The sequence below is a fragment of the Oreochromis niloticus genome, linkage group LG20 (genome assembly GCF_001858045.2).
Source record: "Oreochromis niloticus isolate F11D_XX linkage group LG20, O_niloticus_UMD_NMBU, whole genome shotgun sequence".
Classification (NCBI taxonomy): domain Eukaryota; kingdom Metazoa; phylum Chordata; class Actinopteri; order Cichliformes; family Cichlidae; genus Oreochromis; species Oreochromis niloticus.
Genome location: NC_031984.2, coordinates 10,469,796 through 10,485,801, shown reverse-complemented (window position 1 = coordinate 10,485,801; position 16,006 = coordinate 10,469,796). Strand labels below are relative to the sequence as shown.

At 40.6% G+C, this 16,006-nt stretch overlaps 1 protein-coding gene across 2 annotated transcripts; it reads right to left on the bottom strand.

Annotated features, from left to right (window-relative positions):
• Positions 1–4,884: 4,884 nt before the first annotated feature.
• emilin3a (elastin microfibril interfacer 3a) lies at positions 4,885–11,214 on the bottom strand. 2 transcript variants are annotated; one of them, XM_005448837.4, is made up of 6 exons: positions 11,136–11,214; positions 8,921–9,054; positions 8,306–8,796; positions 8,058–8,177; positions 7,440–7,957; positions 4,885–7,231 (listed from the first exon to the last, which is right to left on the bottom strand). In XM_005448837.4, the coding sequence occupies exons 3-6, from the start codon at positions 8,464–8,466 to the stop codon at positions 5,271–5,273; spliced, it is 2,760 nt and encodes a 919-aa protein (XP_005448894.2). In that variant the 5' UTR covers positions 8,467–8,796; positions 8,921–9,054; positions 11,136–11,214; the 3' UTR covers positions 4,885–5,270. The 2 variants fall into 2 exon arrangements, with proteins under 2 accessions (XP_005448894.2, XP_025757218.1); XM_025901433.1 differs by lacking the exon at positions 11,136–11,214 and adding an exon at positions 9,853–9,908.
• Between the last annotated feature and the right edge of the window lie 4,792 nt (positions 11,215–16,006).

Below are 16,006 nucleotides of genomic sequence, written 5' to 3'. Positions count from 1 at the left end.
AATAGATGTGGGAGAAACATCAGTGACTCTAGATTTTTATTATGACCCTTGCAAAAATGTTTGTTTTGATGGTAATGGAGGTTCTTAAGAAGAGGAAACATATTGATCTCAATAAATATGAAGGAGATGAACGCTAAGTGCAAACTGAGCATAACAAGCAATGCAAAAATAACGTTGATGTTTGATAGCTGTTATCGTTGCTCGTCTAATGGCACATAATGTGTCTGCACAGTGAATCCTAATTGTCCAGCATCTCTAAATACCAGCCCCGCCCCCATTTCTAAGAGACTAATTGATTTTAATGTGTTTTACAGAAGGAAAAAACATCAGCTAAATCTGATATAATAAAAATGTGAAAATTGATGGGTTGCACATACAAAGGTCTTCTCATTCGGTTTTTCCACTCACTTAAGGAGCCTATAACAAATATTTTACAATAATATTGGATAAATTAACAATGTGAAACAAAAGGCTTGGCTATGTTATATACTGACTGAAGTAAACACATCATCTTAGTACCAACGTTCTCATTTAAATTGGAAATCCCTGTTTAAATGGTTCAGTTCATTGTGATCCCAAGGAAGATTAAACGGTACATGACTGACAGGGAAGGTAAATGTTGTTGAAAAAATGTGAAATGCCTTTTGGTCCATTATGGTTATAGATAGGCCCGATTCTTATCATTAAAAAAATATAATTGCTACTAATAAAGGAATTAATCACTGACTATTCAATATGAAAAAAACTGGGGGGTTTTGTGTGTGTGTGTGTGTGTGTGTGTGTGTGTGTGTGTGTGTGTGTGTGTGTGTGTGTGTGTCACCAAAAGTTAACAACATCCATCCATCATCTTTCACTCATTTAATTCAGGGTCACAGATGGGCTGAAGCTTATCTCAGCTATCACAGGGCAAGAGGTGGGGTACACCAAGGGCAGATGATCAATCTGTTGCTAACTCAGAAGCAGACAATCATTCACATTCACACCTACAGATAATTTAGAAATGTCAATTAATTTAACATGCATTTCTGGATTGTGGGAGGAAGCCGGAGTACTCAGAGAAAAACCACGCAGACACAGGAAGACCATGCACTCCACACAGAAAAGCCCCAGCTGGCCAGTGGATTGGAATAGATTTGAAGACCTTCTTGCTATGAGCCAACAGTGCTAACAACTGCACTGCAGGATGGTAGGAACCTCTTGTCCTCAATTCCAGCTTTATACATTTATCTTGGACTAAAGTAGCGTAGCTTTGATTGAGCCACAGATCACAGATCATCCTTGCATAGTTCATGCCACTCTAAGATATTGTAACCTTGCTGCAACCCTTCAGCTCATGCATTGAGTTCCTCAACCTTTAAGTCAACTTTCTTCAGATTTGTAGCGCATTTAGAGCAGTTTAAAGCTTGATGGGATTTTGACTTACTTTTGTTGAAACTTTGGTCTTGTTAGTATGAGCGTCACAGTTCTAATATATGATCAGAGGTGGCAAAAGTACAGACATTCTGTACTTACGTAGAAGTACAGATACTAGTGTTAAAAATACTCCAGTATAAGTTCAAGTACTGAGGCAACTTTTTTACTCAAGTGAAAGTGAAAAAGTACAACCTCAGAAATGTACACAAAGTAAGAAAGTAAAAGTAACTTTTTGAAGAACATTTCTACCACCTATTTTTTATTAATGTAATTATATAACAATATTAGTAAACAGGAATACTGACTTTACTTGACATTGGTGTAATGAAGCTAAAACCAATTTTAGTACTTCATGAGCAAAAATGATATCAAAATTAAACCCAGGACTGAAGGATATATGTTATGTGTTGAATAGAAGAGGTCTTTAAATGTATAGAGTTTAGTTTTGTGCGACCTTGATGCTCCTGACCTCCAGTGCACACACCATAAATTATTAAATCTCATGATCTATAGTTCATATGCGGAAGACCTTTATGCACTTCTTCCTCATTAAATCTTCATGTTTATGGAACGATCTACGCTCCATAGGTACGAATTCATTCACCTTCTGCTATCCTTTTCCTGTGTCAGTTTTAATCCATGTGTCATCAAACAGTTATTCTGACTGACTTTTTATAGCCACAATATATAGTTTAAACATTGTCCCCACATTTTTATTTCATAATTTGTTGTCGTCCCCAATGGAGATACTGGCGAGTCATTTGGGGCCTTAAGCAAAAATTCCATTCCAAAAACCATTTTTATTTTGATAACAATGCCCAAGACCAAGATGACTGTTTATGACGTGTTAATACTCTAACGACTCACTGATCCTGGTGTGCTTCCACATTTCTTCAGCCTGATTGTTACTCAGTAACTTGATTGCTGGAGATTCCTGGGGAACACACTTGACTCGATCACATCGAGCTGGACACACCAGGGTGCTTTACCAGCTAAGTTCATTAATGTTAAATGTCAAGTAAGGAAAAGACATAATGTTATGCTAGTGGAAGTTTTGTTATCAAAATCTTTCTCCCCCATAGTTAAGCCTAGACTAATAGATTGTTTTTTATTCATATTTAATTAGATTTAGGTTTAATTGTTATTATCTGCTCACCCCTTTCCTGCTTTCCCCCCTCAATTCCTCCTTTTCTTTTTCCAGAATGATAAACCTTCTTCACTTTCCTTGAGTGGCTTTTATTGTTGTCATTCAATTTGTTTAATTAGAATCATGCAGGGTATTTGTAATGGGAGTCAGTGCAGTCAGGTGGGACTCCTTAGGGGGAGCAGGTTTCTGTAGTGTCATTGGAAACTTTTCACATTGCCACTCTTGTAATTTAAAGTTTGTCTCTCAATATATATGTTATTCCTTCTGGTAGAAAGTTTGACCTCATTTAGCATTTTCAAAACTAATGATGGTTAATTTTATTTTAATTGTGTTCATCTGGTCACAAACCAAGTACAAACAACTTGGATCTATTGTTGTTTAACCTGACTTTTATGATAGTAAAACTTTCACCAATAACTTTTCAGCTATACACCCCAAAACACCCAGTAGTGCTTCCTGGAGAATGTCAAATCCTGAAGCTTATCACTAAGTAGCCCTGAGACCCTGATTTAAGGTAAGCCTCTCCTGGGCTTCCTTGCTTCTGAGCCAGCTGTAATCAACCCTGTCTGTTCTCTGGCCATCACTATAACGGGGACAAAATCTCTCCTCTCACCTTAAACTTCTACAGAGGACATTTTATCGGATGATTCACATTTTCCTCCAGTGTGCCCCTCTTTTTACTCTGTATCCTTTGTCCTCTGTGTCTGTGCCAAAGCGTTGCCTTTTGTGATTTTGGAGCTTCCTTTGGCCAGGCGCTGTTTGTGAGTTGTGCAGGAAGTGTAACTCTGAATCGGATCCATGAGTGAGCAGTGAAGAGAGACAGAGGGGACAAATTCGCCAGAGTCCTGGCTGCCCTTTCTGTCCAAGTGTCTAGTTGGAAACAAACATGATTAATGTGTTGTTGTCTGGGTTTGTATGAATGTGGAGGCACTGCAAGAATAATAAAAATACGTACACCCAAACAATGAGAAAAGATAATGTGGGGTTTGTAGTCTAGCAGAGACAGAATAGTTTAATACTTTTCTTGTGGTTTCTTGACAGTTATTCAATTACTTCCCTTTCGTGGCATGCATGTTTATCATTTTACGTTCAGTAACAGAAAGGTGATTTAGGCGCTTATATGCAGCAGTTGCTTCTGGAAACCGTGGACATCTCTCCCCCTCACTTCCTCTATATGCATGTGCAGACCTGCATCATTATTATCGAGGTGTATATTTGTCTTGAGATTGCTCCATCGCTCATCTTCTCAGCAGACATAAATTTGGTGTCTATCTCTTCCGTCTGCCCTCCTTCCCTCCGTGGCATTTTCCATCATTATTATTCACCACGTGTCTCCGGCTAAAAAGTTTTCTCACAGCAGTGGGCTCATCTCCCACGTAGCTGTCATTTTAATGGTTGTTTGTTCGATAGGGAAACAGGAACTAACAGGGGAAGGTTATTAGCAAGGTCACCTTTCGCCCCATGGTAACTGCCCAATGAGGACTGCACTCAGAAAACTGGGCTGGTAGATTAGTAGCCTAGAGAGAGAATGAGCTATAGGCTGCTGCTGCACTGAAGGGCTCTTTGGCTTTCTCCATCACCTTGGCTATAATGCAAATTTGTAATTTTCCTCTGGCAAGCACTGCCTGTCCCTGCGAACTTAATTTTTTGGAAGGGAGACATCATTTACACTCGTCATACTTCAATACTCCCTGCACTTTTCAGTTGAGTCTATTAATGCTTCTCTATCGCCCCCTTGTGGTGTCCGCACTTCTCTGCACCAACACTTTTCACTTCCAGAGTGAAACATGACTACAGAACTATAGCAGAGTTACAATTTGCCTTCGGTGGCAGCAGGAGGGAGGGTTTCGAGTTTGAAGACTGGGACCTTTCTGGGCCTTTTCGGGGCTAGACTTAGATAGATTATATTTGTACAGTAGTACAATACAAAAGTACTTGGTGCATGTTTGTTGAGACTGATCAAGTTCTAATTAGCTCTAATTTTAGTTAATTGTTTGTTTGTTTTTCACGCTTACTTTTGGTTTCTCCAGTGTTCCTCTAGTTTCTATGCTGAAGTGTCCCTGGGCAAAATACTAAACACAACATTGCCCCTGAGTGGATCTGTGTGTGTGTGTGTGTGTGTGTGTGTGTATGTGTGTGAATTTGACTTGTAGTAAAAAGTGCTTTGACTGCAAAGTTAAAATAGAAAAGAGAACATGAAGACCAAATCATTTTTTATTGAATTGTCTGTTTTGAAAAACTTAAAAATTAAACTTTACATACTTTAAACATTTCATGCAGAACTGCAGTAAGAATATAGACTAATGCTCAAAAGCTAGAGCCATATAAAAACATTACATCTACCCTAAATATAAGAAAAAACAATACAAAAACTTAATCATGTAAACATTATTAAATGACTGTTCGTTTATGATTTCTTAAAAGCTTCAGAGTAACACAGGTGCTGTTGTTTTTCTCTCAATCACTCAGGCTCTGATTATTCTTAGCACCACCATGATTAGATTTCAAGATTCAGCTGTGAGTGCGGTTACAGTTAGCTGCCTTTTGGTTTCTTTTCATATTGTAAGCTGACAAACCATCATTATTTCAGTGCAGATTCGAAACCTTTGCATTGTAAAAACTGTATAATAAAGGGCTTAGTGGAACCCCTTTACACCTGCAAAATATTTACTCTTCACTGTTTTACAATTCATTGTCCATATGAAGTAAACTAATTCAGAGCAAAGGTATCCCCTCGTGTCTCTGCTGCCTCTAAACTCTGCTCTGTTGGCTCTGCCTTGGAGGTGCAGTTTTTCATTTCACCTTTCAGCTCAGACAGCTGCTGCGCATGGCTAGAGAGAGTCCCACTGACTTGCAGTAGGAGACCATTTGACTGTCTCTCCAGCTCCTCCCTGATTCTCTCCAGGTCATCTGCCAAGTAGTTTAAGCCCTTACACTGGTCCTCTACGCTGGCGACCCGCCCACCAACCTCAGTTACCTCCTTCTGGACCACCATAGCTGATCTTCGGCACCCCCGTACCTCTTCACCTAGCCGTCTCTTCATTTCCTGCAGCTCACCTTTAAGCCGGGTCAGTCTGCGCTCACCTGCCCCAAGCATGGAAGCCTGATGTCCAACCAGCTGCACCACGCCTTTTATCTGCTGGGCCAGACGAGTCTCTCTTTGATGCCAGGAGCTGTTGGCTTCACCAACCTGGTGGACCACTGTCCCCAGGGAATCCTGGAGTCCTCTCAGGGTGTGGTTAACTGAGCGCACATTGAATTTGAGGATTGTTAGCTCACCCTGGATGGAAGAATCTTGCTCTGCTTGTTCCTGCTGCTCCCTGAGGGTCAGATGCTTTAAGATGTTCTGCAGTGTAACATTGAGTCTGTTCAACTGGTCGCCTTGCATATCCAGTACCTCCTTCACATTCTGCTCCAAAGCCAGGTTTTCACTTGGCACAGCAGAGTCTCCTTGGATGGTAACTGTTTGAGGTGAGGGACATGAAGTGGTGCAGAGCATTTCCAAATTGTTGAGATGCTTTTGCATTCTGTCCACATCCACCTCCAGTCTGCCTCGGAGTGACTCCAGCTCTGTCTCCAGAGTGGGAACAATGTGATCCTCCAGAGCTGTGGCATTACCCAGCTCCTCCAAAGCTGTTAGTAAACGACACTCCAGATTCTTTAACTTAACCTCCATTTTGGCCTCCAAAGCTTGTCCAGTCGCATCTCTGTCTGGGACACCACTTGTCCTTCCAGATTCTTCACTTTTGATCTCCCCAGTCAGGTTGAGCTTGGCCTCTACATATGCCAGACGCCCCTCCAGCATTCCTTCTATGTGGTCTTTGTGTCCACCCAGCTCCACTCTCAGATGCTCCTGGGACTGGTTGAGGCCTGCCATTGACCTTTCCAGCAGCTGCACCCTTTCCTTAAGTCCACTCATCCTACCACAGCAGCTCTCGGTACCATTAAAACCATTCATCTGTGCTTGGAGCTTTCTCAGCTCTGTTCTTAAGCTGATGGTGCTTTCCTGTAGAGCATCCTCCATCTGCTCCTGCTGCTCACTTTGCTGCTTCTGGCACTGACGGTGCACATCCCCAGCTTTCTCCTTGCATCGGTCCTCTGCACTCTCCACACGTTTCTCAAATCCGCCAAGAATTTCTGTTCTGGCTGTGCTTAATTTAGCATCCATCAATTTCTCCATAGCTCCTCCAAGCTTGCCATTGGAATCTGATACCAGAAGATTTCTGATGCCTGTTCTTTTAGAAATCTTCTTCAGTGCTCCATCATGCCTCATCAATGTCACTTTGAGTTCCTGAATCTCAGCTGTCTTGGCTTGCAGCTCATTTCTAAGCTCTTCAACCCTTTCATTCAGTTGTGCGAGGTCTGGAACAACATGTCTACCACCTAGATCTCCTGTGTCAAGGTCTTCCCCAGGAATTTCTACAAACCCAAAGGTGGATGGATGAGAGGCTACATCTGGAGGGGGAACAGGACCAGGTCCAGGACCAGTACCAGGGGCAGCAGAGAGCAGAGCTGACAGCATCCTGTTTGCATCCTCTCTGAGTGAGGTTCGCAGGCTTTCCTCTAGTCCATTCACAGTTACCCTCAAAGTCTCCAGACCCTGGTTTAGACGCCGCACATCCTCCTCCATATGATATATTCGCTCCTCCGTCTCACTGTCAAGAGCATGGCCTGAAGAGATAAAGAGATGCTATTAAAAGGGGGACAAACACAGTAAAGAAATCCCAAACACTATGCTTTGATGTGACTGCATTTTGAATCTAGTTCATTTTAAGATCCCCAGTGTTGTTCTTTTACTTAAAAAAAAGAAAGTAAATTCAGGTTCATCACTTTTAAAACCAAGTTAGCATTATTGGACGGTTTAGAAATTGGGACATACCTGTGGTCTCACCCACAGGCTGTTCACCACCAGAGGGGGGAGGAGAGGGGATTTCTTCAGGTATAAATTCCTCAGGTCCTTGGCTATTCTCATGTTCATGTTCATGGTTGGTCTCTGTGTAATGTGGCTCTTCATGCTCTGGAGCTGGCTCTGATTCTGATGGATAAGGCTGGAAGGGGATTTCTGGGTAGGAGGAGGACCTCGGAGGCCCAAAGGGATGCATTGGGAGGGGGTTAAAACTGCCAGTAGGAGGTCCTTTAGGATGACTCCATGGGCTGGCTTTCACAGCAGTGTTAACATGTGGGCCCTTGAACATCGGGACTTTGCTAGGGGGCCCCTTAAACTGGGACTCTCTCATTGGTGGGCCCTTGAATGGTGGCATCATTTTCATAGGGTGTTGATAAACTGGATGTCCCTCCATACATCCATAACCAGAGTACCCAGGGCAACAACGCCACTCCAGCTCTGTGACGGTTTTATGTGCCACCTTGTAAAGTGGCTTGTACATCAGGCGATACCTGCAGGGTGCAGCAGTAATGGGTTAAGAACATAAATTCAGTGTTTTGTACTGTAAAGTGACCTGAATTAAAACGTATCACACGAGCAGCATTTACTCACAAGAGAGCTGGGCATTTGCGGCCCAGTGAACACTTGTTGTACTCAGCTTTTACATACGGGGCTGCTCCATCCTGCACGGTGAAGGGCACTGTCTTTTCAGTGACGTAGGCACAGTGGTTCCTTTCAGAGTGGAAGAGGAAAGAAAAAAACTTGGTCAAATACATTATTTTTTAAAAATTACAAGATTTGTCACTGAATTATCTGACGTGGTGATGTGCATGACAGAGATGGAGAGAAACAGCACTTACTTGTGCCTGCTGGTGGGTTTTCCTTGGCTGTAGTGTTGACCGAGCCCAGGTTTATACTCGTGAAACTCAAATGGTCTGTAGAACTTGGTTTCAACAAGTGATGAAAACAGAGCCATGAAGACAAAAAGGCTCATAACGCCTGAGAAAAGCATCCTGAGCATTCACGTGTCCAGTGAAAAGCTGAGTGTAAAAACTCTTCAAACTGAAAACAGAAAAAAGTATTCCTTTATCAAGGGACAGCAAAGGCCGCAAATATTCAAATATTCTCCACTTGCTTGTAAAAAGACTTGAATTTCTGCAGTTTAGCTTCTCCTTTGCCTGGGTTATACAGCACAATGCCACCCTGTGAGTGCTGATGCTGGCTGTGGTTGTAGTGGACTCCAGTGACAAAAGTCCACTGTGAGTTTGGGGGGGACTACAGACACCACTAAAAAGGCTCCACGGGCTCCATCTGCATATCTCCTCCCACTCAGCCTCCTCAAAGTAACACCCTATTGACAACAGAGGAGGGAAAAACCCATCATTTCCCCGGTTAATGTCCCACCTGTGACACTTTTGTGGTCGTCATCTATATAATTTCAATTTATGACTATTCTGTAATCTGCTTTCACCAACCAGAACTGCAGCTGAGCTCTCAGTAGCTTTTTTCCTTTAGTGACATCACGGCAAACCAGAGAGGAAACGCTGCATCACCTCCAACGAGTATAGTACCCAGCTTTGTCCCAAAATGGGAAGGTTATTCATTCACCCTTTAGAATATAAAGAAAAAAAGACATGCATAAACATTATATGTAGAAAAGCAAAAAAACAAAAACAAAACAACAAGAACATCATGTTCTGGGTAAAAGCCTTGTTTTAATATGAAAACTAAATAACAAAACATGCCTTCACTGCTGTAAGTAAGAAGCACTCAAGGGACAGACTTACTGCTTTTACTAATATTAATGTTTAGAAGGTCTTCGAATGGATTTGATTTGATGTATAACTATTGCTATAGATTTGATTTATAGATTTTTAATAAACGTAAAATTTGATTGTATATCATGTGATCATAGATGCCAATAACATTTTTTCCTTTATTTATCTAATTTTTTGCAGTTATTTCTTTACATCACACCAGAGAGTTAGGCCTTTCTTTCATTTTCTTTGCTCTTTTAGCCAGTGTAAAATTGATGTGACACAAAAATTAAAAATCAGCTTCTGAAATCAGTAAATGTCATCCTATTTGCCAATAGCCTGATATGAGCTGACAACATCAGCATCACTAGCTATTTGAAGAATATATCAGATATAGTCTTTGCATCCAGCATCCAGCAATGTTGGATAACATGAAAACATTCAAGTAAATCCAGTTAGTAAGTAATTTGTCATTTGTCATAATATATAACACAGTGTAACATGAAGTAGAAGTAATGAAGTAAAAAAGTCTCACATTCAGAGGCTGAAACCAGGAAATCTTTTACCTTTTAGCTTGATGCTAACATAAAAAATTAATCTTAAATATGTGCTATTAATATTTTATGAGCCCCGAGTGGGATGGCACACACATTTTCTCACTAGAACAGCCGAGCTGTGATGATAGTGTTGAGGTTATGTGACGACCTGACAGTATATGAGGTGACACATCTTGGCCTCCCTGACTTCACACATACACGCTGACACAGTCTGAGCCTTCATTTAACAGCAAACCTCCAGAAAGGGGAACAAACAGAAACAAATGTCTTGTGTTAAAGGCTGTGACAGTACACACCCATGGCTGAGTGCTGAGCCCCACAATTCCACACATTCATGCACAACACGGCTCTTGTCCAGTTTAAGTTCACCGCCCTGAGTACGGAAACACGCCTGGTAGCTCCATTGCACCACAGCTAGGACACTTTCCACTTTCTGGTTATATGAAGCAAAATTTTAGTTGCATAAAGCCATATAACATGGAAAGTATTGTACAAACATTGGAGGTAAACTAAGTATTTTTTTAGGCTCGTATTTCAGTTCTGCCACTTTGGAGTATTCATACTTCCTTGATTTACAATGGAAAAAAATGTAACTTTTAAAAATGTTTTTACTGCGGTTTGTGGCAAAATTATACAAGAACTACCAGGATGACTTTCATAAAATGAATGAAAAGATGAATCATGGGCAAAACATGACCTCATTAAGTTCTGGTTGTGATTCAGGATTCATCTATTTTTAAAACAGTGGTGTTATTGGCAGATGATTCGTCTTTGAGTGCTATTTTTGTTACAGTCGTGGTCAAAAGTATACATACACTCATCATGGCGTGAATGATTATTTGGGGCTTTTAATGATTTATTTGATCTGGGTTTTTGTTTTTCAGAGTGAATTAACTGTGCAGCATACATCTTTAATGACTTAAAAAACAAGAATTGGGTTCCAAGTTTGATTTTATTTCAACTTTATCGTAAAGAGTGAATCTACAGGTACTTGTAAAACTCTTCAAGTCTTGGATTGAAATTATAGTAACTGTAAAGTTAGAACAGCTAGATCAGTAATGGATGTGTGTGAAAAAAAAAGAAATTATCCAGTTGCTTTAACATTTAATGTAACGATTTATCAACGTTTTAAACTGCAAATTATGTTCTCAAAGTTAAACTTTGATGGACCTTACTGGATAAGGTAAAGTTATCTCACTTCAGATACTTGATTTTTGTCACGGTCAGCGAGGCGAGCTGTGTGTAATTTATTAAAGGACCGAAGATGCAGGCACTAGTGATGTGAGTGGGCTTTTATTGAGGAGGAATACAAACAGAAAAGGTGTGGACGGAAACTAAGCAAAACCTAAACTGGAGGACGCTAACAAAACACAGACCTGAAACGACAACGCAGGGAGACACAGGTAGATAACGCAGACGAACCGCAACAGGCAGGAGAACACACAGGGCTTAAATACACACAGCAATGATCAAGAGATGGGAGACAGGAGGGGAACACACCTGGGAGAAATCAGAGCTGACGAGACAGGGGAAACGTAAGCTGAACACACTCACATGTGACAAAGACCTTCAGAATAAAACAGGAAACTTACAGACACAGAGAACCAGACAAGACACTGAACTTAACAGACAGACTCACGAACAGACACAGTGACACCATGGACAGACAGAGGGAACACAGAGAAGTGGGAGCAGGCAGGCACAGAACAAAACCCTAACAAATGGCAAACCTTAACAAAAGACATAACAGAATAAACAAGAACATAGAGTAATATAAAGAAATACAAAACACTGAGTCGTCAGACTCAGGACCATGACAGTTTTTGCTGCAAAATGAGATTGTTGAGGATGCTGACACCGTCCCTAACACCTGCCATAGCTGTTTTAATAAGACAGAGTCACTCTGTGATCATATGGGGTCAGGTTGGCAATTACATGCAATCTATTTCCGATAATACAGTAATTAGCTGTGATAAATCAGTAAAACTCACATGTTGCTGTCTACATAAACAGGAATTCACATTTAACAGAAGTACACAGTTAACTATTATATTTGCACTTAGAAGCCTAACAAGAATTAAAACAGCTGGCAGCCAGCTGAGTCGAGTTCCCATGACCTGTGCTCATCGAAGAAGACTCATTCAGACTGATGGCAACATGTCAGCATTTATAAATTAGATAGCACGCTCTCTGAGTGATTGCAGTCAGTCCAAGTCAGACTGCGACTGATTGCAGATCTCCTATCATGAGTATTTTAATTTATTTAATAAAATCCCTGTCCCTGTATCGATACAGTATTACTACACAAAATATTGCAATATAATACTGAATCAATTTTTTCCCCAGTTGCCACAGTTTGGGGAAATTATAGAATCAAAGTTTTTCTTTACAGGGTGTAAACATGTTTATTTCTGCTGTAAAGCTGAGCATTTTAACGTGGGCGTCTGTGGGGACAGACTCGCTTTCGGAGCCAGACGCAAGCTCCCATTTGAGGAACTTTAGTTTTTGGCACTTCACGTTTCAGCCCCCCAGGGGACATATGTTTTACAACAGTAAAATCCTGCTTCCTTAATAACCTCATCGTGTCCTATGTGTTGCACATGAGTGCAGAATATGGTAGTTTTAACATTTTACAACGATCATCTGGCGAATACTGACAGACTTATTTGATCTGGAGTTATTTTCCTCCTGCTGATGTCTACATGTACATGCTGCTATTGCACCTTAGGCTCTGAAAAATGTGACATTCGACCTAATTTTGAACAAAACTCACATTATATCCATTATTTTGCCAAGATCCTCTGATTGACTCGTTTTAGAAGCAGACCCATTTCCTGTTTCCTGTTTATACCAGGTCCCACCTCTTTTACCTGGAAACACCCGATCAGCACAGATACACAGCAGCATGTGTGTTTGTTAATATTATCCATCAGCACTTTAACCCTCTTGATTTGTAAACAAGCTCTCATTGTATCACGTGAAACATGTTGCAGAGCACACAGTGTCCGGGCTCCTGCTGGAGCTCTGCTGCTGTAAAACAAGTGCAGCTTTATTCTCTATTCAGCTCCACCCTGAAGTTTCCCTGAATGGCATCACACAGTTACAAGTGTTTTAGCCTCCACTCACCTGCCCGTCATAATGCTTATGTCAGACTTGAGCTGTTGGTGGACGCAGGGTTAGTCCTGCATGCCTGTGAATAACTGAGCACCATATAACTTTGCAGCACATGGGGAGCTGCATTGTTGTTTCTCCTTTCTTTGTTTTTTTGTGCTTATTTAATTTTAACACCAGCGGTCCAAATTCTGAACTGGCCTGTAAATCTCTTTGTGTGTGCCTTAAGTTTTCAGGTAAGTCTGTGTTGCAGGACTGTGGGGCTTTTGCAGCACTTTCCCAACAGTGCTGACTCATATAATATTTGCACATTAATTCACTACTGAGTTGAAGCACAATCCAAAGTGTATAAAAGATCTATATATTATTTATAGTTTCTTTTTGCACTGAAGTAAACTTAGTATTTTGAGTGGAGTCTGGCTTCAAATCCTCAGCAGCCTGTTTGTACACCTTTCTTTCTACTATATGATGATATAGCAACAGCTACAAAGTCAGTGCAGCACTTATTCATCATGATAACTGTAGCAAATGTTACCGCTTCCTCTTGATTTGTGGCCCTGTTTTTGTTTCTTAGAGTGGTCTTAATCCACTATTGTTTATTCACAGCTGTGTGAAAGAACAAACAGCGCCTTGCAGACTTGAAGCTTGTTTCCTGTGCTTGTGTGTCCGCTTTTATGTGCTTTTTTTAATCTCTTCATGTCAAATCCGTCGGCTTTTGGTGAATCCATGTTGGCATATTTTTAAGTCGTTGTTTTTTAGTTGTTTAATTAGGATGCTGAATTGATTGTGAGCCATCACCTTCTCAAAAGATTTAGTCAATAAATAAGACAAATGTTGGCCTGAGCAAACCTAATTTAGTGGCCACATGCGGAGCCAGGGGTCACGGCGCACTTCACAGGTTTGTTAAGAGGTTTAGTGTGTTTGTCGGTGCCAGACTCATAGCATTGTGTACACATCTGGAGACACACACACACCTAAACACACACACACACGCTCACACACACACGCCCATACGGATGCAAAAACTGTTTTGCCACACATTGGCTTAGAAAGCTCTCGTTTTTTTCCGCTGTGATCCTTCCTGCTTTCTGTTGTCTTGCTGATAAAAAGTCTTACTTTTTCTGTTTGTGTGTGGAACAGTTTTGGGTTTTTTTTACTATTGCTGAAAAACATTCTACAATACTGACTGTTTTTTGATACATTGCATTCTGTACCCTTTTCCTTTCGTTAATTCATGAGTTTGTATTTACACCTGTTTTATCGCTCAATCAAAAACCATAAGATGACATTTCAACAGCCTGCTTACTAATAACAAACCACACAGAGTGATTATTAACCTGTGTTTATGTATGTACCAAAACAAGAGTATAGTTGGGGTTTTTATGTTTAATATGATTACATCTAAAAAATAATTAAAAAAAAGGGCGAATCATTTTAACAGTCAGGCTCTGGCACCACTCCGGTTAAATGGGTTGCACCAAAGCCATTTTTACAATACAGCAAACCTGTTCAACTCAAAAGTCTCATGAAACATGCAATAGGTGCTGAATTGCCAAAACTCTTAAGTTAACTCTTAGTTAATTATATAAGACTTTAATGCAGCAGAAAGAAACAGACAGGTTTCAGCTAGAGTCCTGACTCAGCATTTCACTGCCTGAACAACAGAGAAAATCCTGGATGAGGTTTAAAGATTTCCTGGATTCTTTCCACGGTTTATATTTTCATTATATTAACAGACTCACGTATTGACAGCTGGATAATTAAATGCCTGTTTGGGCAGCCTTTGGGGATCCTATAGCACTCTGCAGCTTTCCTCATTGATTTGATTTAAACAGAAGAGATGCCATCTCTTCCATTACTGTCATTTAACCCTAGAGCTGAAGACATTAGTGGGTTAACTGATGCTAGCTTGTTGACAGAAATTTAACCCACTGATCAGCAAATTTCTGATGATTTCAGTCTTGCTAAGGTTAAGAATGTATTTGGATTGTTGATCAAAAATTTATTCAACAGATTGACTGGAAAAAAACATATTATTTTGCAATCTTTCTCAACAGATTAGAAAAGCAACGCGCAGAAGAAAGATGGACAAAAAGTGTCATTTATTTCGTATTAATATGTTGGATTTTACAGATAAATGATATTTCAAAGACAAACAGCTGATAAGTCCATTTTCAGACATTTTTAATTTATTTGAATGCTTTAGATAGTTTTAAATGGGAGCCATTATGATTTTTTTCATTCTATATACTATGACACTGGTTTATATTCATCCATCCATCCAACCATTCGGTTCCACTTATCCTTTTCAGGGTCGCGGGGGGTGCTGGAGCCTATCCCAGCTGTCTTAGGGCGACCCTGGACAGGTTGCCAGTCTGTCGCAGGGCTAACACATAGGCAGAGACAACCATTCATGCTCACATTCACTCGGACATCCACACCTATGGGCAATTTATTGTTTCCAATTAACCTATCCCCACTAGCTGTCTTTGGACTGTGGGAGGAAGCCAGAGTACCTGGGGAGAACCCATTCAAACACGGGGAGAACAAGCAAACTGAATAAAGAGGTCAGTGTATCTGTGAGTAATCCCTGTGAGTCCATCAAACTGCTCTAAATGCTCAATTTCAGACCGTTTTTGTCTACTTTTGAATCTCAACGAGTGTGAATATCCACAGTATGATCCTCTCAGACATACAGCTCTGGCTGTGAGCACAGAGGTCCCACCTACCAGAAGTTCAGTCCAGTCCCAGCCAATCAGAAGAAAACAGGTTTTAATGAGAAGCAGTTTCAGAGACGAGTGGGATAAAAAGGGTTTATTTTTAAATTATTTTTAAATGTGGATCATGCAAAGTAGCTTCATTTAAAACATGGAGCTAAAAAGTCAGTAGAATCAGTCCATTTTGATCAAGACTAAACTATGTGAATCGTTTAATAATCATGACGGTAATTAAGTATTTTGTCTGTGATTTGGATTTGTGTGTCGTGTTGTTCACGTTGCACATTTCATAAAATCCAGTCACATGTTCTACAAAATCAACCTATGCACAGTGTCTCTCTGTTGTCGGACTAAGACTGCCCCCTTGTGTTAACTACACCTCACACCAGTGTCTCCCTTTTTCTTCTGATTTTCTGTTT